Source organism: Aspergillus caelatus (assembly GCF_009193585.1).
Source record: "Aspergillus caelatus strain CBS 763.97 unplaced genomic scaffold BDV27scaffold_314, whole genome shotgun sequence".
In the NCBI taxonomy this organism is placed as follows: domain Eukaryota; kingdom Fungi; phylum Ascomycota; class Eurotiomycetes; order Eurotiales; family Aspergillaceae; genus Aspergillus; species Aspergillus caelatus.
The window spans coordinates 13044-37968 of record NW_022475577.1 but is presented as its reverse complement, the minus strand read 5'-3'; the positions used below and the strand labels follow the sequence as shown (position 1 = coordinate 37968).

Below are 24925 nucleotides of genomic sequence, written 5' to 3'. Positions count from 1 at the left end.
TTAGGTGAGATACTGTCTCATAAACTTTCAAGGCAGCTAGACCGGGCTAGGTAGGGCTGGATTAAAGGTGTCGAGCTAAGGCAATGACACCACTGAGCCAAAAATAAAGTGATTTTGGTCCATCTGTGCCAAGTTACATTACGCATAATGGTCATGCAGGAAAAGTACAGTATACCAGCGGTTCACTCGAGTTAAATAGTCCTCTCTTTGACTAGCCACTGCTTTCTTCTTTTTCCTTTTTTTTTTTTTTTTTTTCCTAACATATGCTGAACGGGCAATGTTTCTTGTGCCAGTGATACTGTTGAAAACTCCCGGCTTCACTCAAGCCTGCAAGAAGACGCTTGCACGGCATATTCACCTCCTATGAATCTCGAGTTTTCGCAACGTATGCTCGCACAAACAATATGTTGGATCCCCCAGCCATGGCTGAAACGGCCCACGCTATTCGACGCCGCCCAGTCCCTGAACCGATATATGTCGCCATGCCGCAAAGTCATCATGGGGACCCTGGTGAGACTGCCGTTGCTCAAATGAACGCTGCCAACATCAATGCGGGGATCCGTGCAAATCATGAGTTTGCGACTCGGCGTGCGGGTGGAACATATTACGGGACAATCATAGCATGGGATATGTACAATGAGCGGGAGAATCCACCCTACAGCATGGCGCTGTATGAATTGGGGCTATCACGCCAGAAGTTCGACGTGATATGCGATAAATTACGCTTTACGTATGATAATGGTCGAAATGACATCAATTGGTTCGCAACCATCTTCTTCGGAATAACTCTTTTACCTTGCGCGCTCTGTATGCTTCCTTGCGGCATATTTCCAATCAGGGACGAGCATAAGGTCGCACAGCCTATGGCCATATTGATATCCAGCATCAATCGCGAGTTGCAGGCTGATGCGCTACCTATAGCGTTGGCGTTCAAAGTTCATATGCAACTCAGACCTGTCTTGCATGAGGTCACCTTTCATCACACACCTCTGTGAAACATTGTGCAAAAGTTCTTATCAGCAACTGGAAGCTAGTTCCCTATGAAGAACATTCCCTTAATCCAGAAATAAAAGGCTTGATTTTCCACAGCTTGTCTTAGTAATCGGCCTTCTTTTTCGTTTTAAAAGGATTGGTTAGTTGTTCAGCAGATAGAGGACAGTCCTATCAAGCCGATCTTCAATCCCCCCCAGGTTTAGTAGTCTAAAGCCGGTGTTATCAAGGCAATTTTGTTTCCGTAACCCCAATGCACATAAGTGCAAAAGTAGAGAGTGGTTATTGGAAAAGATTGCTTGCACGGGGTTAATGTTAGTAACTCGCCTGCTTATCCCCGTGATCTAATAGCTACCAAGCAAAGCACTATTGCTATTGCTGGAGAACTATATGACAGTGTGCCGTCTACGCCTAGGTATTACTACCGGGCCGATTCAGCCTTCCTTGCTAGTCGTTCTAAGCCTGGGATGGAAGACAAAAAGTGTAAAAATTCCTGACCGACCTTCGCATAGCCGTCGTATTATCCGATCACATGGAACGAACACCTTGAGAGATACGATTGGAAAAAGACCAACTACTGAGAAAAGATTCAATAAATAAAATCGACAACGGCCCACAGACATGACTCAGATAGAAGAGCATAATGGACTAGGCCTGAATGTGAAACTTTTCCCATTTGGGCAGACAGGTCAGAATAGCTAGCTATATCTCTGGTCTGTCTCCGTTGTTGCCTTCAGTGAGAATGCAAGGCTTCATCTCCATATTGTTATTGAAATAAGGACCCTCCGTCATGCTATAGTTTGAATCGCCCTTTCAAAAGGACCGCCTAATCACTGGTGCCTTCTGCGTCGCATCTGTCCTTGCTTTAGGAAGGCCGAATGACGGAACGGGGCTGGGCTCGGTTCGACTCGGTCTGATTCGGAGAAGATACAGCTGAAGATGGCCGAAAGTTGTTGTAAAAATGCACAGCAGGTTCTCTTTGTTTATTTACTCAAGGAGATCAGGACATTCTATCAGGGCTGAAATGGGCGGAACATGAAGATGAGGTTAAGGTCATCCTACAGACAGGAGGAGGGAATATATTCACTGCTGGACTTGATTTGAAGGATAAGTCCGTCGCGGAACCGGGCACTGTGATTAGTGACCCCTTTTTGGACACAATAAGGTACAAAGACTTGAAGCCTTCCATTAAGCGGATGCTGATTATCACGAAGGGAATTGCACAGGACCATGATCAATTCCAACAAAATCCTCGTTGCCGCTGTCAATGGACCGGCGCCTAGTTGGGGAACTACCAGTCTTGCTTTGGCGGATCTTGTTTACGCCTCTCCAAGCGCGGTATTCTTCACCCCTTTCGTTAAATTAGGAATCGCCGCCGAAGCGTGTTCCAGTATAACGTTCAGCAAAATCATGGGTCATCAAAAGGCGGCCTCGCTCCTTCTTGCTGGCGACAAAATGACAGCTAATGAGCTAGAAAACGCGGGATTGGTTACGAAAGTTCTTCCCATGCAGGACTTCCTGGAGAACGTGTTAGAAATATGTTATCGAATTGCGAGCCAGCCTCCTGAAGCGCTGCAGCTCAACAAGAGTCTTTTGATGCGGACTTCCAGACAAGAGTTGCTTGATGCGAATGAAGCAGAATTGCAGATTCTCAGGACAAAGGCGCAGAGCCCTGAAGCCCGGTCGGCTGTCAACGCCTTTGTTTCTGATCAAGGGCGAAAAAAACAAAAGAAAGCCCAATCCAAACTATAAACTACCACGCCCTTGCATCGGTGTTCTGGTCAACTCGACCTGTTCGCAAATCTGTTGGAATCTAGGTTCATCTGCTTCATAAAATGCCGGTGTATGGAACCTGGGCTACTGAACCAATGCTCTCGTTCCTCTGATTCCACTGATTCCGCTCACAAAACCGTGCGCAGTATACTTTCAAGAATTGAGGTTCAGCAGCTTTCGAATATAAGTAGATTACATTTCCCACCTTTTGTAAAGATATACAGAATCACCACATTTGAGAACCGGTCATTCGCATCGAGCATCATAGTCCACACTTAATAGCTATAATGTGCGTGCATTCATTTCCAGTGGTGCGAACACAATCGCAACCATCCCCTGGGGACAAGGCTCTTGGCTAGGGATATCCTAGCATGGTATAAACGCCATGAAACTTAAGGGAAATCATATGGTTCGAATTACAATTTGGCAGATCCAGTTGGTAAATTGGTTCCAGGGACAGGACATGGCCACTCTAATGGTTTTTGACTCCTTCCTGCTCCGGTCCGTTGTGTAGGGCAGCGAATGCTCCCCGATTCGGACCGACTCCGGAGGAGTCCTGCTCAGGCGGGACCCACTGAGTCTCTAGCAGGATATGCTCGGAATATTAAAGTCAGCACATGTGCACGGTGTGGTCGGCACACTTGAGGAAATGCGCTAAGGTCTTGAGTCAAATCGCCTTTGCTCCCGAGTAGGGGCTCGAGTGTCTGCTGCTATACACCTGGCAAACCATAAACCTAGCCATAAAGGCTCTTCATGGGGGCTTGGGTTAAAAGGGAAAAGGTCGGAGCAAACGGCCCCCTCAAAATTGTTACGGTAGATTGCACGATCCACGCTCTTCGTATGATAGTAATCACCAAATACGTAGCTTGATCTTGGTAATCATATTTGCGTCTATAGTCCTGAGTCGTGTTTGTGTTGGGAAAGATGATCCTGACCAGAAATTAGGTCCGAGAAGCAATATTGGAATAGATACTCCCGCAGTCAGAGGTATTATTGATAATGATTAACTACGCAAGCGCATGCACGACTGATTTCAGTTTTCAGCGTCTGCTGACATAGCGCTCAAGCTCAAAAGAAAGGAGTGGAATGTTCATATGATTAAATACATCAATCCATCTATTGAGAGTCGAATAAGTATTTCAGAATACCCTAGAGCTTCGTGGGTTCAGAGCTGTTTATCCTTTTCATATTGCCCTTTGTTTGAGCGGAAACTTCGTTCCACCAAGGATAGGTTTGTGGTGCATTTCTCTCAAGCACGTCACTGAAAGACGGCTTCCGCTTTTCAAAAAAAAAAAAAAAAAAAAAAAGCCTTTTTAAACTCAAAGGTGGTCTCTGTTTGCCCCGTTAGTAAGTAGTGACCTTTAGCAGCAAGAAATGTGTCATAGTACCCACCTTCCGCCAAACATATCGTACAACAGACGACTGTCAACTATGTGAGCTCCCTCGATAGATCCAGGATTTCTCCACATCAGCTGCCGATTGATGTGGACTGCCATCAAACTGACGCTACCTGCAATATTCGCTGCGAATTCGATTGCGCGCGGTAGAGCCTCTTTCGGTTCCGAAACTAGCTCTGCAAATATTCCATGAAGCACTGAGGATTCGGCAAGATATGTTTCACCTGTGGTTAAAGGATATTTCGCGTTGCTATACCCAACCATGCGTGGAAGAAAATATGAACTGCAGGACTCCATCGTAATGCCGATGCGTGAAAATGGAAATCCAAAGCTGGCCTTGTGAGGCGCATTCCTAAGGGAAGATTCAGTTGTCAACGGCATCCAAAGTATCGGATCTCATCAGCGTACCTGATCCCCGCCGCCAAGGTCGATGTCATTCCAATTCCCACGGAAAGACCATTGTATGCCACAATGACTGGCTTGCAACAGTTGAACATGGCCAGTGCAAGAGATCCCCCTGGGTCACGCATTTCGCTTAGAGGCGAGGAATTTTTCATCTGGCTAGTGTCCATTCTCAGGTCAATTCTAGCACTGAAAGTATGTCCAGCACCCGTTAAAATGACAACCTTGACTCGTTCATCCACAGCAAAAGTTTCAAAAAGAGCCATGAGATCCTGTATCATGTTCAACGTTATCGCATTGAGCTTGTCTGGGCGATTCAGCGTCACACTCTGTATTACTATTACTCCAGAGATCGAGTCTGGGCAATTTATGACGCGAACATGGCTCTCAGGCGAATTGACGTAAGTGGTTGGTAACATAGGGGTGTGTAGAACATAAACTGGATGGAAGACAAAGCTCAATTTGAACAGACGGCGACTTCATCACAATATGTATGTTGACCAGGCACCGAATGTAACCTCGGATCTCATCCGGTGATTTGTTTTATGGAATATGATATTCTAACTAATTGATATGCCCCGGTCCTAAGCTGAGAATATCAAATGCAGTCAAAGATTTCCCACTAAGGCTGAAGCACATGGAGTTTAAAACGTTCACTAATCCACAAATTAGACATCACATGTCAAAAAGATTTGCTCTTTGGGCTACATTGTATCCCTCGAACTGTTTACTTTTTGTCTCCTCAGCCCTTGGTGAAGGCCTGAGCCTCCGATTAACCAGAGTATTTCTCCCATGATACTTTCTGAGATGTGGGTACTGGACACCAAAGCGCTAGACTCTTTGAATAATGAGGTTCTTACAGGTGATTTTCAGGCATCTTCCTCATACCTCGTTGAGCTGGGCCGACTCTGGAACAACAGTCGGCCCGATTGAGCCACGCTTAGGGTTATGAGGTGACAAAAGGGCTGACGTTGTGGCCACACGGAACATTAAACTGTCCTAATGTTATCGTAGGGGTAAGAACGAGTGATGCTTTCGGTCCGAGAACAAGAAGAACTTGACTACTAGCTACCTCCTCCACTGCCGCCCCAGCTGCATAGAACGCTGATTACAACAGTCGATGAGAGAAGGAGCGGCTAAAGTCATTGCTCGTTGGGATCCTCGTCAACAGTTCGAATTTGTAGTAGTCACCATAAGTATCTTGCTTAGCTTCTTAATCGACAGGAAAGCTTTCTGTCCGCATCGAGAATGACACTGTCCACTGGTGTATTCCGCAAATGATCCGTGGGTGGTTCGGAACCCTAGGACGACAAACTACTTGGGTGGCTTTTTAGAAAGGACCGCTGTCGGCTTATAGATCTACCTATGAAAAGCTTGTGCTGTTCTACTCTTGTAGATTTAATTGGTTCAACAATTCTATTTCATCAGATAATACTATGTTAGGTGACGATCGCAGCCATGGGCTGACCGTCCGCAACTTTAACAAGGCTTATGGCGTCTAATTTCGACAAGTGTGGGTTTTGTGATCTCCATGACGCCGTAGCGTTCTTGACTTGTCTTTTCGTCAGTCTAAAAACTAAAAAGTGCGATCATAGCCACCCGCCGCCCTCGAAAATCGCCGGGTTGGGTCGGGTTCAAATGCCAACTCCACTTGGCAGCCACTCCACCAATTGGTAACATTTCCCCAATCCTCCTTGTCCTTTACGGCTTCAACATCCGGATGAGGTTTGAACAGTGAGAACTAAGCGGTCTGTGGATAATTAAATTTTGTATGCTTATCCACATGCGGCAAATGTATAAGCTATATACAGCGGCGAGACACCCGGATGTATATTTCTTGTGTCTCTGCTAGATCTAGATGAGCTGACTTATTGGCCCTTCCAGGACTTGTTACTGGCTACTGCAAATTTACGCAGGTCTGACCTAGCTTGGTTGTGCCAAACTGATACAGGAGGTTCCCCGGGAGATAGGTAAACAGTCCCTGCCATTTCAGTGTCCACTACCACCCCCAGAAGTCCGGCACCGGCTTACGACTTTTCTTGAGATATTGCACCGATGTCTTCTCTTTCTCGACAATCTGCTTTGCTTTGACGCTGTACGCTTCTTTTACTCCCGAGCTAGATCACTCGGCCCCCGGTTGGCAGTGTACCAATTGTCAAACTGAAGCAGCACGTCAGCGACGTCACGCATCCCACCGTAGCTATCACAGAACGACTGCCACACCTTGGGATAGTTCCAATACCTGAAAAGCATTCCCAACTCTCTCAGGTACTCCAACTGCTCGTCTCCAGGGCCCAGAATAACCCACCGAGAAGTCTGAATTGGGGAAGATCCAGTCACGATGGCCCCATTCATCCAGTTGGAGTCGGTAAGGAAGACGGCGAGGCGGCCTTGTTGATCCCAGCTTCCGAGCTCATGACTCATTAATTGGGCGACATTGGTCGTTGCCCCGGCCCAGGGAGCCCGCAAGAGAACCAAAGTGACGATCCAGGCTCAGGGCCGAGTGACGGTTGCCACGCTCGTTATCTGGGCGTTGAAGAACCGCGGGATGGTCTGACCTTCAAATAAATGTTTCGCTGAGGAACAGGATTCGAGTCAGCTTCGGCGTTGACAAGGGAGGAACTTACTCTCGTAGTACTACATAAATAGGAAGTAGAAAGTAGATATATTATTATATATCTTAGTGGACATATATATACAGAAATACCAAATCAGGCTAATCAGTGGGTAAAGAACTGTCGTGTACGGTACAGATCCCATGCCCTAGGGTATAGAACCTGAAACCTAGTGTGGATGCTAGAGCTTGAACCTGCGCCCGGAAATGATCTAAAGGTAGTTTAACGCGGGTTCAGGTCGGGTCCAGCAGGGGAACCTGATCAGCTCTAACCATGGCATCTTGGGCGATAGTACGAGTCAATCTACTCAAACTAGCATACGCAAATGCTTTATTGGCTATCCACCCAACGGTTGTCAAGGCTAGATGACGATGTGTCACAATATCTAAGATGGAACGGAGGCGCAGAAATCAGTCCCAACTACGAAGCTTATAGCGAGTAGAGGCCATGTGCGTTGATGGTCGCTTAAAATCGATGATCCAAATCCTAACACAAAAATGAGTCTTCCGTAGCCCGTTCGTCACTTTTATATCCCCTGGTGCTGGAAGCCGTGGGCTTTTTTCAAGCACGTCTGCTGTATTTCCGATTCATTTTCAATCTTTTCGTAAAGTCCAAAACTCACTCTGGAAGGATGACCACTCCCTCTGCGCCACATTCTACCTTGAGACGGCATCGCCTTCTGGCCCCATCAGCGGCCGTCTTGAACAGCCCAATCTGTCTAGGAAGCATGGCTTTCGGCGACGCCTGGAAGTCTGGATTGCTCGAGTGTAGCAAAGCAACGACCTTTCAGATTCTGGATCACTTCTATGAGATGGGTGGAAACTTCATCGACACTTTCGTGATTACTGAGAAAAGGAGGCTATGGCCCCCTGCTGGTAAGAAGTTCATTGCTAATGAGATGCCGTATCTTACAGTTCGAACAACTACCAGGCTCAGAGCGAGACATGGATTGGCGAATGGATGAAAGACAGCCCGAACCGTCGAGACGAGATGGTCATTTCTTCAAAGTATGCAGAGGACTGGAAAACATATTCTGGGCCTGAGCTCATCCAGTCCAACTTTGGGGGAAATTCAGCTAAATCGCTCCATATCTAGGTGGAAGCATCGCTGAGGAAACTCCAAACCACGTACATCGATCTGCTGTACGTTCACTTCTGGGACTACATTAGTACGGCCGAAGAGATGATGATCAGTCTCAATGTACTCGTTAACCAAGGCAAGGTGCTTTATCTTGGCATCTGTAACACCCCTGCATGGGTCGTTGTCAAATGCAACGAATTTGCGAGGCGTCATGGCATGCGACCTTTCAGTGTCTACCAAGGATGGAGGAGTGCTGCGGATAGAGATCTCGAGCGTGATATTCTACCTATTTGTAAGGCCGAGGGCATAGCGGTGGCACGATGGGGTCTGCTTCGAGGTGGATATTTCAAACCGTGACAGCACATCTCAAGCACTCACAGAGACCACCAGATGCTAAATATCCATCGTACAGACAACAGGCACCACCACCAACCACCACGCGTGGGCGACCATGGGCGGACCACTCAGTCACTCACAGTAGGAAGAGAGGCGAGAGTGTCTTTATCCCTAGAGAAAATTGCCAAACCTAGAGATCTTCCTTTGACATCCATCGCGTTAGCCTACGTCATGCACAAAACGCCCTATGTATTCCCAATCGTTGGCGGGGAAAGGTCTCGCAACTCCAATCTAACATTGAGGCGCTGAAAATTGCGCTGTCCAAGGAAGAGATTGCTACGATCGACCAGGCTGATGAATTTGATGTTGGGTTCCGCCACAATCTGATGTCGGGACTGAAACCACATGGCCGAGAAGATAAATTGCTCGCCAAAATCAGAGGCCCATTTGATTTCCTGGAAGCCGCAAAGCCAATTTTGACCGTATCATATTTTCTGAGGCTCTTTGTCGGGGAGAACTTGGGTAGATGGCCGAGATGGGGTATTGGTGGTTGGCAATGGAAAAACTGTCACCGCTGATTAAGCAGTAGTAGCGGCGAACCTACGGGTCGGGGAGGCTTATCAAAAACCCGACCTCGTGCAGCTCTATCTAGAAACTAGTGGTGCAATGTCTGAGTAGCGTCTTTTCTGTCCCTTTGGCATAAAGTATGCTTTGGTCTTTAGTATCTGGAGTGCCTCTTGTGCTGTCTTCCACTGTGGGATTGCGCATCGGAAAGCATTTTTATATCCCGGTCCATCTGGGTCTATAAAAGCACCCCGTCTGAGCAAAATTTTCGCCAACCGTGTCTCGCACTCCCCAAGAGCTGCCTGCACAGCGTTACCATAATGGCCGCATTGTGCGTTGATATCAGCTCCTCTGTCGAGTAGCAATATTACTTTGCTCTCCCGACCCATCGCACAAGCCACTTGAAGGGCAGTGCCATAATATCCCCCCTTGGTGTTAATATCAGCACCATTATCAAGTAACATGTGAATAATATCATCAGATCCCCACGCTGACGCAGCCTGGAGGGCATTTGCTAGATCAATGCCTGATCTATGGGTGTCAAATCCACCTACATTCATATCAACCCGGTACTTGATCAGTGTTCGGACTATGTCCACGTCACGATTAAAGCAAGCAACAAAGAGCACATTTCCGTAGCCCTCATAGACAGCGTGCGGATTAGCTCTGTGACTAAGCAACATGTCTACAACTCTTCGGTTTCCATTTGCGCATGCAGCATATAGAGCGCTTGGGTATTTTTTGTAGCCATAGATCCAATCGGGAACACCGCCAATATCGGGGTTTGCACCGTAGTCTAGAAGCTTCTCGACAACAGAAGAATGAGATGCAAGTGTGGCGACAAACAGGGCATTGCCATGGGCTCCGTAGATAACATTGAGATCAGCCCCTCGGTCAAGGAGGTGCTGGACAACACGAGTGTGGCCGTTCTTGCTTGCAATATAGAGAGCATTGCCGTCAATAGCCCTTCCATCTGTATAGGCAATCCTTCCTGTGGAATTGGGATTGGCACCTTTATCAAGCAATTGTCGCACTACTTCATGATGACCACCCGCTGAAGCATCGAAGAGTGCAGCACAATCTTCTGTATTAAAAGTTGTTCCGTGATGAAGCAGTATTTTGACAAATTCTAGGTTTCCTTCAGCTGAGGCGCACCTGAGAGCGCTTTTACAAGCAAGAGCATCCACGCCTTTCTCCAGCAAAAGCCGTATTATTTCTGCTTTCCCACAGTGAATGGCTTTTTCCAAAGCAGTTTTACCATGGACCCTAATATTGACATCGGCACCAGAGTCAATAAGTGCTTGTGTAATCGCATAGTGGCCTCGGCCACAAGAGGCGGCCAGGGGGGTTTCCAACTGTGTATGAAGATCAGGATCTGCTCCATATCCGAGAAGTAATCGCACAATTTCCTCTTTACCGTAACTGCAGGCATTCACCAGAGGTGTTGAATATCGCGTAAGGGCATTAACATCTGCCCCGCGATCCAGAAGGATCCGCACGATACTTCCACTTTGGCACCCAGAAGCCGTGAGAAGAGCCTGATTATACAGCTCCCTTGGGGCATTGAGATCAATATATTTGTCTAGGAGACGTTTCACAATACTATCATTACAACCCTTGCAGGCTGCTTCAAGTAGTGAGGAATCGCTCCCGTCTATATTGATATCGACTCCCCTCGCAAGCAGGATTTCCACAATCCTCTCATTAGCCTCTGAACAGGCGGTGTGAAGAGCAGTTCGCATCTCTCTGTCCACGCCATTTACATTAGCACCCCGATCCAAGAGCAGCTGGACCATATCCTCCTCTCCATAGAAACACGCAGCTTGGAGGGGTGTACCGTCGGTACTATCCTCCCTCTCAATATCCGCCCCGTTGTCCAGCAATTCTTGAGCGAGCCCTTTATTCCCTTGTAACAAAGCAGTACAAAGAGCATTACCATACTGGCCTTCCGAGCCATTTATATCCGCGCCTCGTGCCATCAGGAGCTTTACGATGTCACTATGCCCCTCACCAAATGCAACCTGGAAGGGAGTCCCAACATTTCCATACTCATCTTTCGCATCAATGTTGGCACCCTTGTCAAGTAGTAACTCAACAATTTCCATATACCCTAGCTTGCAGGCTATATGAAGAGGGGTTCCTTCGTCTCCATCCTCAACTTCGGTGTCTGCCCCGTATTCAAGTAACAATCTCACTACTTCCTTATGCCCATTATGTGTAGCAACCATAAGGGGGAAGGAATGGCATCCGGAACAATCATCCGGATCGGCATCACGCTCTAATAGCATGCGTACAACAGCCTCTTGGCCCTTCTTGGAGGCAATATATAAGGGAGAATCGCCCGGGACAGAGTCCCAACGTGCACCTGGGTTATTTGCATCAACGTTTAGGTCGAGGAGGAACCTGGCAATGTGTTCATGCCCGCCTTCTAATGCTGCATGAAGAGCATTTTGTGTATCTGGATCTGCTCCATTGTCGAGCAGCAAATGCAGTATTTCCAAATTCCCTGATAGACAAGCTGCATGCAGCGCGTAGCCATGCGCCCCATTGAACGCGTTCACATTTGCTCCGCTTCCTAACAACAGTCGCACTATCCGGACATGGCCCTGCAAAGAAGCGGCTTGGAGGGCATTTCCATATTTACCCCCCTCTTGATTTACGTCGACCCCTTCCTTGATTAGGGATTGGGTAATGCATTGCAATCCTCCTGCCGAGGCATAATAGACTGCAGGGATAACTTCCATTCCCCCAGCTACCTGGTGGATTTGGTCAAAATATGGCCCCTTCGTATGAAGGAAAAAATGCATCGCCATACTACTTAGATTTTCATCTTCCTCATTCCCGTTGGATGCATGGTCGATCCAATATGCGGCGCTGTACCGTGCAAAGGGAAAAGAGGTATCTATCTCCTTTGCTGGCAATGTGTGATCAAACTGTAATAAGTATGCAATGCACACAGACGCAATTGCTGTTTGAGCAAAGACATCCTCAAGAAAGGGTGCGAATTCTGCATCCAGCTCTTCTGATAGTATGTACTCTTTGACCGAAGAGTGGGCTAAGCGGAACTCGATGATTTCCGTTTGCGGGTAAAATATATCTTTTCGAGAGGTTACAATGACCAGGTTTGGGCAAAATCGCGATATTTCTTCTGGGATAGGAATTCGGTTTTCTTTCTTGAATTGCGGATTGGCGCTAAGGTCAACTGCTATCGCATCTACCACTTCCTCGGCCTTTAAGGGCCTGTTAGAATATGTAAGGAGCTGAAGAACTCGTACGGCATTCGCGTGAAAATGAGCAGGAATAGCACGTAAGACTTGGGTGTACGTTTCACACAGTGTCGTTGGAATGGACTCCAACGCCTTTTGAAGCATTGGATAGTTGAGGCAGTCCTTTAAGCGCTCCAAATGGCATGCAACCAGGAGAAACCTACGTTGAGTTTACATTAGTCAGCTTCCATAGAGAAAGATGGCAGGAATCGATGATGAGCTTACAAACCATCAGCCCTCTCCATCAATCGTGACTCGATTTCTTCCTGGACATCGGGGCGACAGTGCCACCTTTCGAACCATCGGTGCTTTCTAACGACTTCTCGGACATATTGACGTATGTCATCAAGAGCACTGTCGTTCTGGATGGAAAATATACCATCATCACCGGCCCATCTCAGGATTTCCACTTCAACTTCCCCATCTAATCGGCTAGTGGCGAGCACATGAACATTTGTTGGTTGGGACGTGACAAGAGACTTTAACCAGGACAGGACTCGCTCCGTTTGATAACATGGTCTCGTGTCGGACTCATCGAGGGCATCTAAAACCACCCAAAGCTCCTCGAACCGCTTTAATATCTGAATCAATATCACAGAGAGCTGTTGAAGGCTCGGTTGTCTCATGCCATCGGCATGGGCCCTGAAATATGCCTCCAGGTCTTTCTGTGCAGCGTCGTCTATCTCGATTAATTGATGGATTAATGACCGTAGCATGGCCTCAAGAGTCTGCTTGGATTTATCCCGGAAATCAAAGTAAAAGTAGATTAGGCGAGGGCTGACTATCTTTCGCAGGTGGTCAATGATTGCAGAACTCAGCAATGTTTTCCCACAGCCAGCAATCCCACATAGCAAAAGGAACGAGTTTCGTTGCCATTTCCATTTCTTGAACCTTTCGTGGTTAATGAACCAAAGACCCGAATTCTGCATACGTCGTGATACTGCGGCGGTATAATTAGCAGAGGTATCCGGCGCATTAAGCCAAGCGTGGAGTTCCTTTTGCAAGGCTCTTCGACTCATGGCCTCGACAGTGGCCGTATTAGTATCAGTTACAGTCTGGATATGTTTCAGGGTATTTTCAACTATTTATTGTTACTACGAGATCGTAGATATTCGCTTGGACGAGACTGACCGTCGGACAGAATATCAGCAATGGCTTTCTCCTCATTAACTACTTCAACCGGGATCTGCTTAAGGAGATCCTTTGCAAACGCTGCTGCAGCCATCGCGGAATATCCTTGCCATCGATCGTTTTTATGGGAGTCTGCATAATCACAGATACCTCGAACTACCAAGCAGGGAAAAGAGTTTACCATCCCTGCGGCCTCCATCTCGAAACAAAGGACCTTATGCTCCCTCGACATCGCGTCCCGAAGAGTTGCGTCTTTCATTAGCTGGTTCCCGGAAGCAATGAGACCGTAGTGTATTGCAGGGTTATCATTCTCCTTTGTACGCGGGTTGCGGAGAATCAGCTTCGATTCATCGTGTTCGTCTAAGCCCTGACAGCAGGTTTCACCGTGGACCACCCAGCTCTGGTACAGTCTATCCTGACCAGGGCAAGGACGCTTGTAGCCGTTGCGAAGTCGGGGGAACCTATCCAATGCTGCATTTATTGACGCATCTAAATTGCTCCCGTGCAGGTCATATTGCGCTCGAAGGTCTGTTATATGCGTGCGCACTGCCTGTGGCGGTAGGTTCATGGAGCCAGTGTACTGGAACCCCTGGCCCTGCACGGCTTTCCCAAAGTCATACTGGAAAACGCCCGTGTGCCCGCCACTAGGTGAGCCGACAACAACATCGCCAAGGCGAATATCACATTCTGCACTCGGCACCCCACCCCCAATACCGACCATGAAGCCGATTCGTACATTGTGGAAGGTCCGTACTAGATTCGTTGCCACTATAGCGGCGGCGCTGGTGCCGTACTCACCGTCGGGCAAGGCTGAGATTACCACGTTGTGTTCTCCAATCTTCCCTAACGTATAGGCGTTGATGTCGTTTGGAGCTACGGTCTGCGGTCTGTCGTGCTCTTCGTCGAGAAATGCCTTGGCGGCAACATATTCTTTGTGTATGGCGCAGATCCATCCAACCGTGTATCGACTGTATCTGGTCGGACCCGACATTGTCAAATATCCGTCGTGGTGATAAAGCCGGTCGTAGGTTGACCTTTATTTGGGTATGTGCGGAGGTGAAATTTATGAGAGTAGGGGGGGGTAGACTGGATACATATACCTCATGAGGGGTTTCTGCAGGCTGCACTGCCACCTCCTCTTGCCTACATCGCCACATACCACACTAATCTCCGCTGCCTGGCCCTAAAGAACACCATCTCACCGTCTTAGTAATTTACCCTGTTAACCTAATCTGGCATAGCCACTCAGTAGTCTAGTCATCGCTAGACGCGACGCGTATATACAACAGTGACCAAACCCCATAATCACCATTCCGACCTTGAGGGACTATTCGTGCCCCAAAGCTCCTTGTGCGCCTCCACGCTGTCCAGATCAAACCCTTTGTTGATGACATTGCTGGTTTTAATAATAACCTAACCAGGCATTCTCTCGGCCTACACACAACCATAGAAGGTAAAGACGGGAGGATGCTAGTTTCCAGTGTATTAAACTTTCCATTGACGTTTGACCAAAGCACTGGTTTCTATTTTCACGGTGCAATACTTCAGTTGGAGTTGTCTTCCCGAGCCAAGATGGAGCACTCTGAATCCTCGTGATGAATTCGGATTATATGTCGATCAGGCTTCGCGTGGTCAGTGCGACTAGTGGCGCATGGCGCTCTCTCTGGATTGCATTTTCATAGGACAGGGGAAGATGACCGACGTGAGCTTAAAATGCGTGCTATTCTCGACCTTACCGCGGATTATACAGTGATTGAGACAAGATTCGTTCCTATTTGCTCTCATCGGTATTTAGATTGTCTATTAACGACAGGGAGTTTTCAAGGTGCTGGCCATCACGAGTTCTCGGTTGGGCTAGACCGACATCCATCGAATTTGTCAAATTTCTTGATAGAAGCAAGCCATCCTGAGAGGTACACATTGACATTGCCTAATTTATAAGGTTAACATAAGATTCGTGGGCGGTGATACTCACTCCTGTTTACTGAATGACTGCCGAGCGAGTCAACTCAGGAAGCCATATAGTTTGAGACCAAGGTGATTCCTCATGGCCACAGGAAGCCTCTCATGTTTCGATCGATGGTGACTCCATTGTACTACTTTGCCGATCCAGAGGCTCAGTTTAGTTATGTCAGTGGCTCTCTCCAACCCCATACAGCATATTTAGATTCATATCCGTCTCCCTATGCTTATACAGCCATCACAATTTACGAGCTCTTGATTGTATCCTTTACTACTCTCGAACTTGTTTCTAACAGTCAGCCCGGGTGAACCACGACTAGGATTATGGGATGGCAAATAGGCCGGCATTGTCACCACACGACACCTCAAACTATCCTAGTTCCATCCTCGGGAGATTGTACCACTGAGGGTAAGAATGAGTGATGATTTAGGTCCGAGAACAAGAAGAATCTGGCTTTTTTAACTCATGTCTTCAAGAAAGACTGCGGAGCATTGGATTTCTCATAATGTGGAGGGGACTGGAGGATCGGAATCCATTATTCCCGTGCTGTTCAATTACGACAAGGAGGCAGGTCAGCCTTCTGACTAAAGCAGTATTTTCTGACTGAGAATATATTAAATGAGTTTTAACACGATCTTATTACCTTTCTGGATGCTAGATCAGGCCAACTCGCCGCTATCATTAACAGTCATTTGGATCATATCAGTTTCTTTCCTCACTATCAGTTCACCCAGACATCATTACATGTACCGCATACCCCATATTTATGTTGTCACAACTGAGAAAAGTGGGGCCTCACAGTCGGGACAACAATGCATATATACAGCAAATGGTGTTTTGTCAGATGTGATATTTCTAGTGTCGATTATATTTGGCGACCTTTCGCGTTTCCGTGAAACAAAGTGTCCGTTCACCGGCTTCTTACGATCGTGTATAGACCTTCAAGTCGACTCCCCTTCAGCGGTTGATGCCTTGAGAATTGGGAAGCAGTGGGGCTTTAATGAGATTAATAATATTCACGCTGGTAAGATCTTTTCCGCCATTTACCGACATTTCATCCCACCTTCATTTGGCGCATCTCAGGAACTCACACAGACAAACCCTTCATATCAAGATATCCGTAAGCCAATATTTGATTTGCCAATACCACTGGGCTCCTCACGATCCCGAACCTAGTAATCCAGTATGGTTCTAGTAGCCCTTATCACAGGAGGGAGTAAGTACCGCCCCGAGATGCCCAGGAAAATCGCCTAGTGCCGAGAATGACAGTTCACAGCCAGTGGCATGGGCCTCGACATCGCCCAAGAACTCGACAAGACAGGCCTCTGGAAAATCCATATCATAGGCAGCAACCCAAATCGCGGCGAAGAGGCCGCCGCCACGCTGAAGAATACCATATTCCACCAAGTCGATGTGACAAAGTACGAACAGCAGGGTGCTGCGTTTGATAAGATCTTCAATGAGGAAAAGCGATTAGACTTTGTCCTTGCGAATGCCGGCATCGCTGAGGACACAACGATGTTCTTTGCCGGGCATGAAACTGGGATCCCACCACCACCTGATATGACTGGTCTGACGGATATTAACTTCACTGGTGCGATTTATACAAGTTACCTTGCCATGCATTATTTTCGCCGATCGCCTGAGGAGACGAAGGGAAATAGGCATTTGATTATAATGTCAAGTATCGGCGGATTATATCCGTGCGTGCATACCCCGGTATACTCGGCGACGAAGCGTACGTATCTAAGACCTTCATGGAGAATCGAAGCTTATACTTGTTAGATGGATTGGTTGGATTCACACGCTCCATGGGAAAGCGGCTATTAAATGAAGGTGTAAAAGTAAATGCGGTTTGCCCAGGGGTCGTCCTCACGCCTTTGATGACCCCGGAGTTGCAGGCCTTTTTCCCGGAGAAGATCCTGATGAATATGAGTGATGTGACCAATGTAGTATTGAAGCTGATCTCTGGGAACAAGGTAACTGATTCCACGGGGACATCTGTGCCGAGCGATCAGCTCCATTCGCGAGCGATCTTGGTTTCGGGGAAGAAATATCATTTTGTCGAAATGCCGGAATATTTTGACGAAGAGACGCAGCTTACTCATCAACACATGATGGGATGAAATGGCAGGGTCAGTTTTCATCGATCCAGGACTTCAACTTTTATAGAAACCTTAGAAAGCTTGAATTGTTATAACCCGCATCTCACCATGCATCTTAGGTCATTGCTAGATAGAGGTAGAATCATAAAATTCCTTACACCAAGTAAAGACCTATTTAAAAATAAAGTAAGCTCAAGACACGATCTGATAAGATTGGCTTGCACCGCCTGGGCTTTTGGTACGCGTGGAATTAGAGTTAATTTGAACCATTCAATTATATATCACTGGATGACGACATGACTCTGTGTCTATGTAAGGCTATCCGATATGTCCCTGGATAGCATGCCACTTTCAATGACCCAGGGAAATCATCCACGTATTGATCCTAGACCTATCTTCTTGATCTACATTATCTACTATAATTATCTTGCTCTATCCTAGTACGCCGGTATGGGCCTCTGCTTCAGCACCCCCCGCCACCGCCGGATGCACTCGGGTATTATGCCCCCTCCCCGAAGACATCACTTCGGATACAGTTCCGCTCGACCTCATTATGGAGCACCTGGAATGGGGCCGGGAGGATATGGACCTGCATGGGGTGGAAGGCACCATCACGGTGGATATGGGGGAGGGTTTGGAGGTAGAAGACGAGTTGGGCGCCGCTGCTAAAGATGACAAATCCACTTTGGAATGCCTAGCTCGAGGCTCTTACTCTCCCCTGTTGTTCCTTTGAGAAGTGGAACCTCAAAAGGTTGTTAGATGAAACTCAGAGCAAGGTGCACTTTCCCTGCATACCGAACTACCTTCGAAACAGCCAATATGGTCCCTCGGTGGAGGAAACAATGAGCTTGTCTTTTCAGCGCGATATGTTTGATCCTTCCTAGTCATTCGCCTCTCAGTTTGTCCATGTCCCCAGAATGTAGAGGTCTCCATGCAACGCAACACACAGTCTCTCACAGCACCACGCAGAGTTGGTAGACACTTGCACAATCTGTTTTTCGCGATCGGCGCTCCCTACTATAGCAGAGTACTAGCTTGTTAAGTAGTTTATGGGAATATCGAATCAAGTGATGAACCTCATCCCAGGTGGACCAACCTGCTTTCGATTCATATGTAATGGATCCAACCTTACGGACGAACCTCACCCCCCTTCCAATCCCAACATCTGCCTCTTCCCTCTACCCCCAGGCTACAAAGCACACCCAACAACCTCTCCACCGACTCTTCTGCGCTCAGCATTTCCCTTCCGTCTTGATAGCTCTTGGTGAAATCCGTCTTCACTGTCCCCGGATGCAGAGCCAAACTGATCGCGCGATCCCCACACTTCCCACCCAAGTATAAGTCCAACGTCTTCGCCAATTGGAAAACAGCCGCTTTACTCGCTCGGTAACTATACCAGCCTCCCAGTCTGTTATCGGACACTGAGCCCACACGTGCGGCCATCATAGCGTAGATTCCATGCGTGGGCAGACTCAGCTCGCCGTCACACGGTTCAAAGACAGGCGACGAGCGCGTGGGTAGGAAGGGAGTCAAATATTTCATAAGGAGCATTGGGCCAAGAGTATTTACTTTGAGAGATTCGAGGGCCGCATGTGCGTCGATCTGGGAAGGAGACTTCTCAACATGAAGGATACCGGGCACTGTCAGGGCTAGGCGGAGAGATGCTTTAGGGTGCGTTTGTTGGATATGATTTGCTAGGGCCCGGACGGTTGATTCTTCTAGAGTCGGCAGGTTAGTTTGTGCTAGGTTACCATTCGGTCGCTATGGATTGAGAACTACCTGTAACGTCCACATCAAAAACATGGAGTCTCCCCTCTGCGGCAGAGTTCTGTATCCCACACAGGAGTCTATGGCGCAGGCCATCATGGTCCCTTCGGGCTGTTGCGATTATGGGGAGGTCCGTGTGTTGGAGGAGGTGACGCGCGAAGGCGAAGCCAATCCCTCGCGAGGCGGGTGTAACTATTGCAAACCCCGATCTGGGGGATGCCATGAGGTATATAATATCACGGCGTATCTTTACAGTGGACAGCACAGAGTGGAAAGGACGATTTGAGGGAATCCGAAGTTGACATTCTTTGCAATGACATCATTCCGCGAGAGAGCTTCGAGTATGAAGGAGCAAAGCCACATACCAAAACAGCTGCGAGGCATGTTGGAGGTGGTCTTTTCTCCTTTGGTAGATAGCCTGGTACAAGCCTTTTATAACCAAACACCACATGTGCTTTCTAAGCAAATGTCTTTTATGATACCGTATGTTAACAATCTTGTGTGCTGGACCATCTAGCCGAGGCCTATAAGCTCCTCAGTCGAGGACTCTTCCATAGCGCATACTTCTTCAACCTTCTCATTACTAACAATGTAACTGTCATTCATGAGTAGAACTACACATTGAATCCGACATATCGTCTAACATCCCTCGTGGTCCACCCTAAGCTTTCATTCCAAACAACGATGCCAGCTTTCCAATCCGTGCCCCATAGACCTTCTCCATAAACTTCAGGTGATCATTCTTGTTAGAATGCAAAGCAGTGGTACAGTCTTCAACAACCGTCACCCACAAACCCTTCTGAAATGCCGTGCGTGCCGTCGCATCAACGCACACATCACTATACAACCCCGCCAGCACCAAGTGCTCAAATCCCCGTTCAGACACATACTCGGAGAACTCTGGAACGAGGAAAGAGTCAAATAAGGCCTTCTTGTCAAAGACACGCTCACCAGGGCGAGGGATGACGCCCGAGCCCAGTTCCGCACCCCAGGTGCCCTCGACGCATTTCTCTGGTTTTCCGAGCAGTGCATTCCGGTACTGCCAGCTAGGCCCTTGATAACTGGAGTTGCCCAGGAAGCGCACGAAGATGACTTCGCTTCCCTGATTCCGAGCATATTGTACAAGACGCGGCATTGTGTTGGATAGTTCGGAAACCACGTGGCTAGGCGTGCTTGAGATAAAGTCATTCTGGTAGTCCACTACTACCACAGCGGTCTTCTTGCCCACCATGGGATCGACCGGCCCTGTGGTTATATCACCCCCAATAGACGGTTTGTCAAGAGTGATAGGGTCAGCAATCGCGCGCAGGAAGTGCCCAACAACCACATCCGTGCTGCAAGAGCCACCTTGATCCGGTGTTGTAAGCTTCTTCATTAACAGGGTTTGTATGGCTCTCTCCGTCTGTTTTTGAAAGCCCACACCAGGGCATCCTCCGTGTCGCTCTAAAATGGCAGCCGCAGCGCGAATGGTGGCAAACGGATTGACTAGACCCTGCCCGGCGATAGCATCGGCAGATCCATGCACCGTCTGGTACTCTGTGAGACGATACAGACGAGGACACAAGTACACATTCTCCGCGCACATAGTTTCGATGGTGGCGTTACTGAACCATCTCAAGAAAACCGGCTGGATAATGTCCGCGTATTCGTTGCCCGCAATGATAATGCGGCGGCCTTGGATGCTCGAAGCCATCAGGTTGCGATTCATTGTGTCGGGCTGGATGAAGTCAAGTTCTATCCCGAAACGACGCTGCCAGTGAGGTGCCCAGGCCTGAAAGACACCATCGAACAGATGGAACTTGTAAACCAGTGTGACTGCCTTGGGGACATTTTCCACGCCCCACTCCTCCTTGGCTCGTTCCAGAGCATATTCAAGAATCTGATCAAAGGTGGAGCGGGAGAGGGGGCTAGTTCGTGTGATGCTGTGCTTACTGCTATGATATTCGTTCTCACCGGCGTAGAAGCCCTGTGCTTCATCTCGAATGAGGAGCAACGCATTCGAGTTGCCCAGGTTAAAATGTTCAATCTTCACGGCTTTTAGCTGATCCCTAACCAGATAGAGAGACTGCGCGTGGATCGCTGTTCGGAAGATTGCAGCGATCCCGTTGGCCGTCGCTGTCTCGCAGAACTTGCGATACTCTTCTGCATCCTGGATGGTTTCATCGGCGATGTGCTGGATCAGATCTTTATCTCCTCTAGACGTCGTGAGGCTATGATAAGAATGGTAGATCCGGGATGATTCAATAAAGTCAACCTGTAGAGAATGCTGGCGTGCCAACTCTTGAATCACTTTCTTAAACACTACAGTAAGCTCCCGGCCAGTCCCATGACCAACGGCAACCCCAAGTCGTAGGTTCTTGTTCGTCATGTTAGTAAGATCAGTCCGGTAAACCTCAATGTGACACGTGTCGTAGGTGAGTAAGAGACGATCAGCCTTTATGTATGAATTTAGAATCAAAGTTCGTTTCATCATACCAATCTGGAATGCGTTAGCGTTCTCCACTACTTAGTACTCGAGAATAAGGCCTCTGGGATTGTGAACCAATTGGCCGCCAAATTCACCACATCGGATGCTTGGGACTCCACCGGACGCTGCACGCTGCAGAGACAGCTCATACTGCCACTGAACAGGAATGTTTAGTGGTTGATATCTTGAAGGGGCACCTGCTGATCGAGGGGATCGGTCTAGACCGACTAGAGGAATCTAGCGTATGAGCTGAACGGTGATGTGGCAAATAGACGCACAAATCGATTGATTCCAGCCGAAGTAGGTACCTTAGGCTCCAGGGCTAATGCACAGTACGCATAACTCGGTAAACATCATCAAGTCTAAATTATGTGACCCCTCTCCCCCTTTTCCACAGACTTGAAGTCTGGCCTTCTCCTAGGTAATCTTGCGGTCAAGCATCTCTCTCCATGTCAAGACCCAACATGACCAAAATCGACAACACCATCAAGTCGGGGTTCAACCTCGGAAACGAGCTTGAGTACATGCTTGATCGAAGCTATACCGCCGCATCGCGACTGAACTACCAATTCTACCTCTGGAAAGATACCCTACAATTTAATCTGCATCCATCCATTCTGCTGCCCCAGGATACTTCTACTCCCCTATGGATCGCCGACCTCGCCACAGGCACTGCTATCTGGCTCTTAGACCTCCTCAAGGACCCAGCAATAGCCCACTACCCGTCCCTTCAGCTACATGGCTTCGACATTGATTTGACAAGTGCACCTCCCCCGGAATGGCTACCCCCACCCATCACCCTGCGCCAGTTAGACGTCTTTGACGACGTACCAAGAGACCTTGTTGGCAAATACGACGTAGTCCACCTCCGTCTGCTTGTCCTAGTTGTGCAGAACAGCGACCCCCTCCCAATCATCCACCGGGTGCACCAGATGCTCAAACCAGGCGGCTACATCCAATGGGACGACCTGAACTACCCCGATAGCAAGGTAGTCAAAGGCCAAGCCATGAAGGACGTGCCGACCCCGGCGCACGATGCCTTTCTACGCTTCGCGCAGTCGAGCGGTCGCAATGACTGGATTCTTGATCTCCCAAACCATCTAGTGAAACGTCATGGTGGATTCGAAAATGCACAGTTACGCAATTATACGGACCGGTTGGAGATGCGGAAGGCAAATGGAGATCAGTATATTCTCGTGATAGAGGAGTTTTCAGCTCGGCTGAAGCGTGCGAAGAAATTGGAGGATGCTGCTAGCATTGATTTGATGATTCAAGGGTTGGCCGAGGAATCTAGACTCGGGGTTGGTTTGTCGATGCCCAGGGCTGTGTGTGTGGCTCGCAAGGTTGGATGATTGATGGGTGTATATGTATAGAAATGTAGCAATGGATATATTTGACGATGCGACAGGACTGGCCATGCAAACTTGCAACTAAATTATGCATCTGCAATGCATCATTAGTGTGGATTATACGGAGGATATGCAAACCTTAACGTCGTAGGTCAGCGAATTCCGCGCCCGAACGTCGCCGCGGTGCAGATAGTGAGCTAACAACGAGAAGAGAGAGAAACTTCACCCTATCCGACAAGGAATCCGGCTATCTTTTGTTTCCGATTGTAAACCCAACGAACTTTGCGGGGCTCAGGAACCGATGATGCCGATCGACACGTCCGTGTGGTATAAAAAGCACATTGGGCCTCGGATTAGCGCGTCAATGCGGCTTGTGTTGGAAGAATGGAGCAACATACCCAGTGGCGAGCTGCAGCACCATCTTCATACAATAGTGAGTTGTTCGCCTCGGCGGCGTGACACGAAGCCTAACTAAGTCACCGTCTCAGCGCGATAAAGCCTGGAAATACGGTGAATTTCCCTGCGTTGGCCAGTGGATGTTTCTCCTGCCAGGCATCGCCACGTTTCCTCATTTTAAGCATGTGCTTGAGTGCGCGCGCCAAGGGGGCGTCGTGCTAGATCTCGGCTGCGGACTGGGTCAAAATCTCCGACTTCTGGCAGCTAGTGGCGCTCCTCCTGAGAGAATGTGGGCACTCGATCTTCGTCCGGAGCTGTGGCAATTAGGGTACGAGCTCTATCGAGATCATGATCGGTTGCCCGCAACGTTCATTCCGGGCAACTTTCTACAGGAAGATGACTGCGTTGGTTTGCCGAAGCTGTATGGTGAGGTTGATATCATGATTGCCGGGCAGTTCCTCCATCTTTTTTCATGGGAGGGACAAAAACAGGCGGGAAGGCGAATTGTCGCCCTGTCTAAGCTGGGGACTATATTGATTGGTTATCAACAGTCACGGCGACAGGCTCGAGAGTATATTCGTCCCTGGGGCATGATGTTCTACCATAACCTCGAGAGCTTTCAGCACATGTGGCAGGAGATTTCTCGCGAGACAAACACCGAGTGGACGGTGGACGCGACAGTGGTGGACTTGGAACAATGGGGAATGCAAGCTGAGGACACTGAATGGATGCCACCAGATCACCAGGGGCTTAACTTTTATCTCACCCGAGTGCGTTAGATTTAGTCTATTGTATGTACATGGAAGATGTCCGACGTACGGTGTAGCAATCAGTCTTATATTATGTCGCGTGTAGTGCGGATGCAGGACCAGAGAAGACAGCTATCCCTTGTGCATGTATGTATTTTCTTGCTTTTTTCATTATCCGTAGACTATTCCACACGCAGCCACCGCAGGAGGTTGGCAGACACAGTTTTTCATCATTCCAGGTATTCTCGAAACGCTTACCTGTGGTAAGATGCGTAGAGCCTCTCAGAAGTGGTCTTGCCCGCCACATACTGGCCTATATTGGACAGTCTCCTGGCCCGTTGGCCAGCGTCGTCGCTAACGGGAATAGAAGTCATTCTTCAGCATATTAAATCGTTCTTCAAATGTACGTCTAGGCTGTTTGGGCAAAGATCAACACCTGGGTGGGTCACCTGATAGGGCAACAAGATTACATCAAGCAGATCCTCCATCGTCCTCCGGGGGCTTTGGCCACCACGAGGGGCGGAAAATGCCTTGGCTTTGGCCCCCAAACGAGTGAGGGACCCTTGAAATTACTG

The 24925-nt window shown here is 48.4% G+C and overlaps 9 protein-coding genes across 9 annotated transcripts; 4 read left to right on the top strand and 5 right to left on the bottom strand.

Annotated features, from left to right (window-relative positions):
• Positions 1-2220: 2220 nt before the first annotated feature.
• Positions 2221-2742, top strand: BDV27DRAFT_163351 (enoyl-CoA hydratase/isomerase family protein; the record flags this gene model as incomplete). Its single annotated transcript, XM_032073538.1, has 1 exon — positions 2221-2742. The coding sequence occupies one exon, from the start codon at positions 2221-2223 to the stop codon at positions 2740-2742; it is 522 nt and encodes a 173-aa protein (XP_031921779.1).
• Positions 2743-3912: 1170 nt separating this feature from the next.
• BDV27DRAFT_169270 (ClpP/crotonase-like domain-containing protein) lies at positions 3913-4981 on the bottom strand (the record flags this gene model as incomplete). The annotated part of the gene is made up of 3 exons (XM_032074993.1): positions 3913-4072; positions 4156-4512; positions 4569-4981. 3 exons carry the CDS (start codon positions 4979-4981, stop codon positions 3913-3915), a joined length of 930 nt encoding a protein of 309 aa, XP_031921778.1.
• Positions 4982-6551: 1570 nt separating this feature from the next.
• BDV27DRAFT_169268 (uncharacterized protein) lies at positions 6552-6990 on the bottom strand (the record flags this gene model as incomplete). Its single annotated transcript, XM_032074992.1, has 2 exons — positions 6673-6990; positions 6552-6642 (listed from the first exon to the last, which is right to left on the bottom strand). Exons 1-2 carry the CDS (start codon positions 6984-6986, stop codon positions 6552-6554), a joined length of 405 nt encoding a protein of 134 aa, XP_031921777.1. The 5' UTR covers positions 6987-6990.
• Positions 6991-7808: 818 nt separating this feature from the next.
• Positions 7809-9171, top strand: BDV27DRAFT_150227 (aryl-alcohol dehydrogenase; the record flags this gene model as incomplete). Its single annotated transcript, XM_032071194.1, has 5 exons — positions 7809-8015; positions 8108-8229; positions 8290-8610; positions 8677-8821; positions 8869-9171. The coding sequence occupies 5 exons, from the start codon at positions 7809-7811 to the stop codon at positions 9169-9171; spliced, it is 1098 nt and encodes a 365-aa protein (XP_031921776.1).
• Positions 9070-12057, bottom strand: BDV27DRAFT_65430 (ankyrin repeat-containing domain protein). The gene has a single exon (XM_032077204.1). The coding sequence runs from the start codon at positions 11968-11970 to the stop codon at positions 9238-9240; it is 2733 nt and encodes a 910-aa protein (XP_031921775.1). The 5' UTR covers positions 11971-12057; the 3' UTR covers positions 9070-9237.
• A 1379-nt stretch (positions 12058-13436) lies between these two features.
• BDV27DRAFT_137302 (nucleoside phosphorylase domain-containing protein) lies at positions 13437-14596 on the bottom strand. Its single transcript, XM_032068954.1, has one exon. It carries the CDS (start codon positions 14543-14545, stop codon positions 13505-13507), a length of 1041 nt encoding a protein of 346 aa, XP_031921774.1. The 5' UTR covers positions 14546-14596; the 3' UTR covers positions 13437-13504.
• Positions 14597-16702: 2106 nt separating this feature from the next.
• On the top strand, positions 16703-17643 carry BDV27DRAFT_169264 (SDR family oxidoreductase; the record flags this gene model as incomplete). Its single annotated transcript, XM_032074991.1, has 3 exons — positions 16703-16733; positions 16794-17255; positions 17303-17643. 3 exons carry the CDS (start codon positions 16703-16705, stop codon positions 17641-17643), a joined length of 834 nt encoding a protein of 277 aa, XP_031921773.1.
• Positions 17644-18750: 1107 nt separating this feature from the next.
• Positions 18751-21757, bottom strand: BDV27DRAFT_169263 (uncharacterized protein; the record flags this gene model as incomplete). Its single annotated transcript, XM_032074990.1, has 3 exons — positions 18751-19340; positions 20430-20486; positions 20518-21757. The coding sequence occupies 3 exons, from the start codon at positions 21755-21757 to the stop codon at positions 18751-18753; spliced, it is 1887 nt and encodes a 628-aa protein (XP_031921772.1).
• Positions 21758-22305: 548 nt separating this feature from the next.
• BDV27DRAFT_169262 (uncharacterized protein) lies at positions 22306-24380 on the top strand (the record flags this gene model as incomplete). Its single annotated transcript, XM_032074989.1, has 2 exons — positions 22306-23181; positions 23694-24380. The coding sequence occupies 2 exons, from the start codon at positions 22306-22308 to the stop codon at positions 24378-24380; spliced, it is 1563 nt and encodes a 520-aa protein (XP_031921771.1).
• Positions 24381-24925: the final 545 nt, after the last annotated feature.

Bases quoted from the DNA above. Each gene is read 5' to 3' on its own strand.
- BDV27DRAFT_65430 (XM_032077204.1), bottom strand. From the start codon at position 11,970: ATGGCGATGCATTTTTTCCTTCATACGAAGGGGCCATATTTTGACCAA.
- BDV27DRAFT_137302 (XM_032068954.1), bottom strand. From the start codon at position 14,545: ATGTCGGGTCCGACCAGATACAGTCGATACACGGTTGGATGGATCTGC.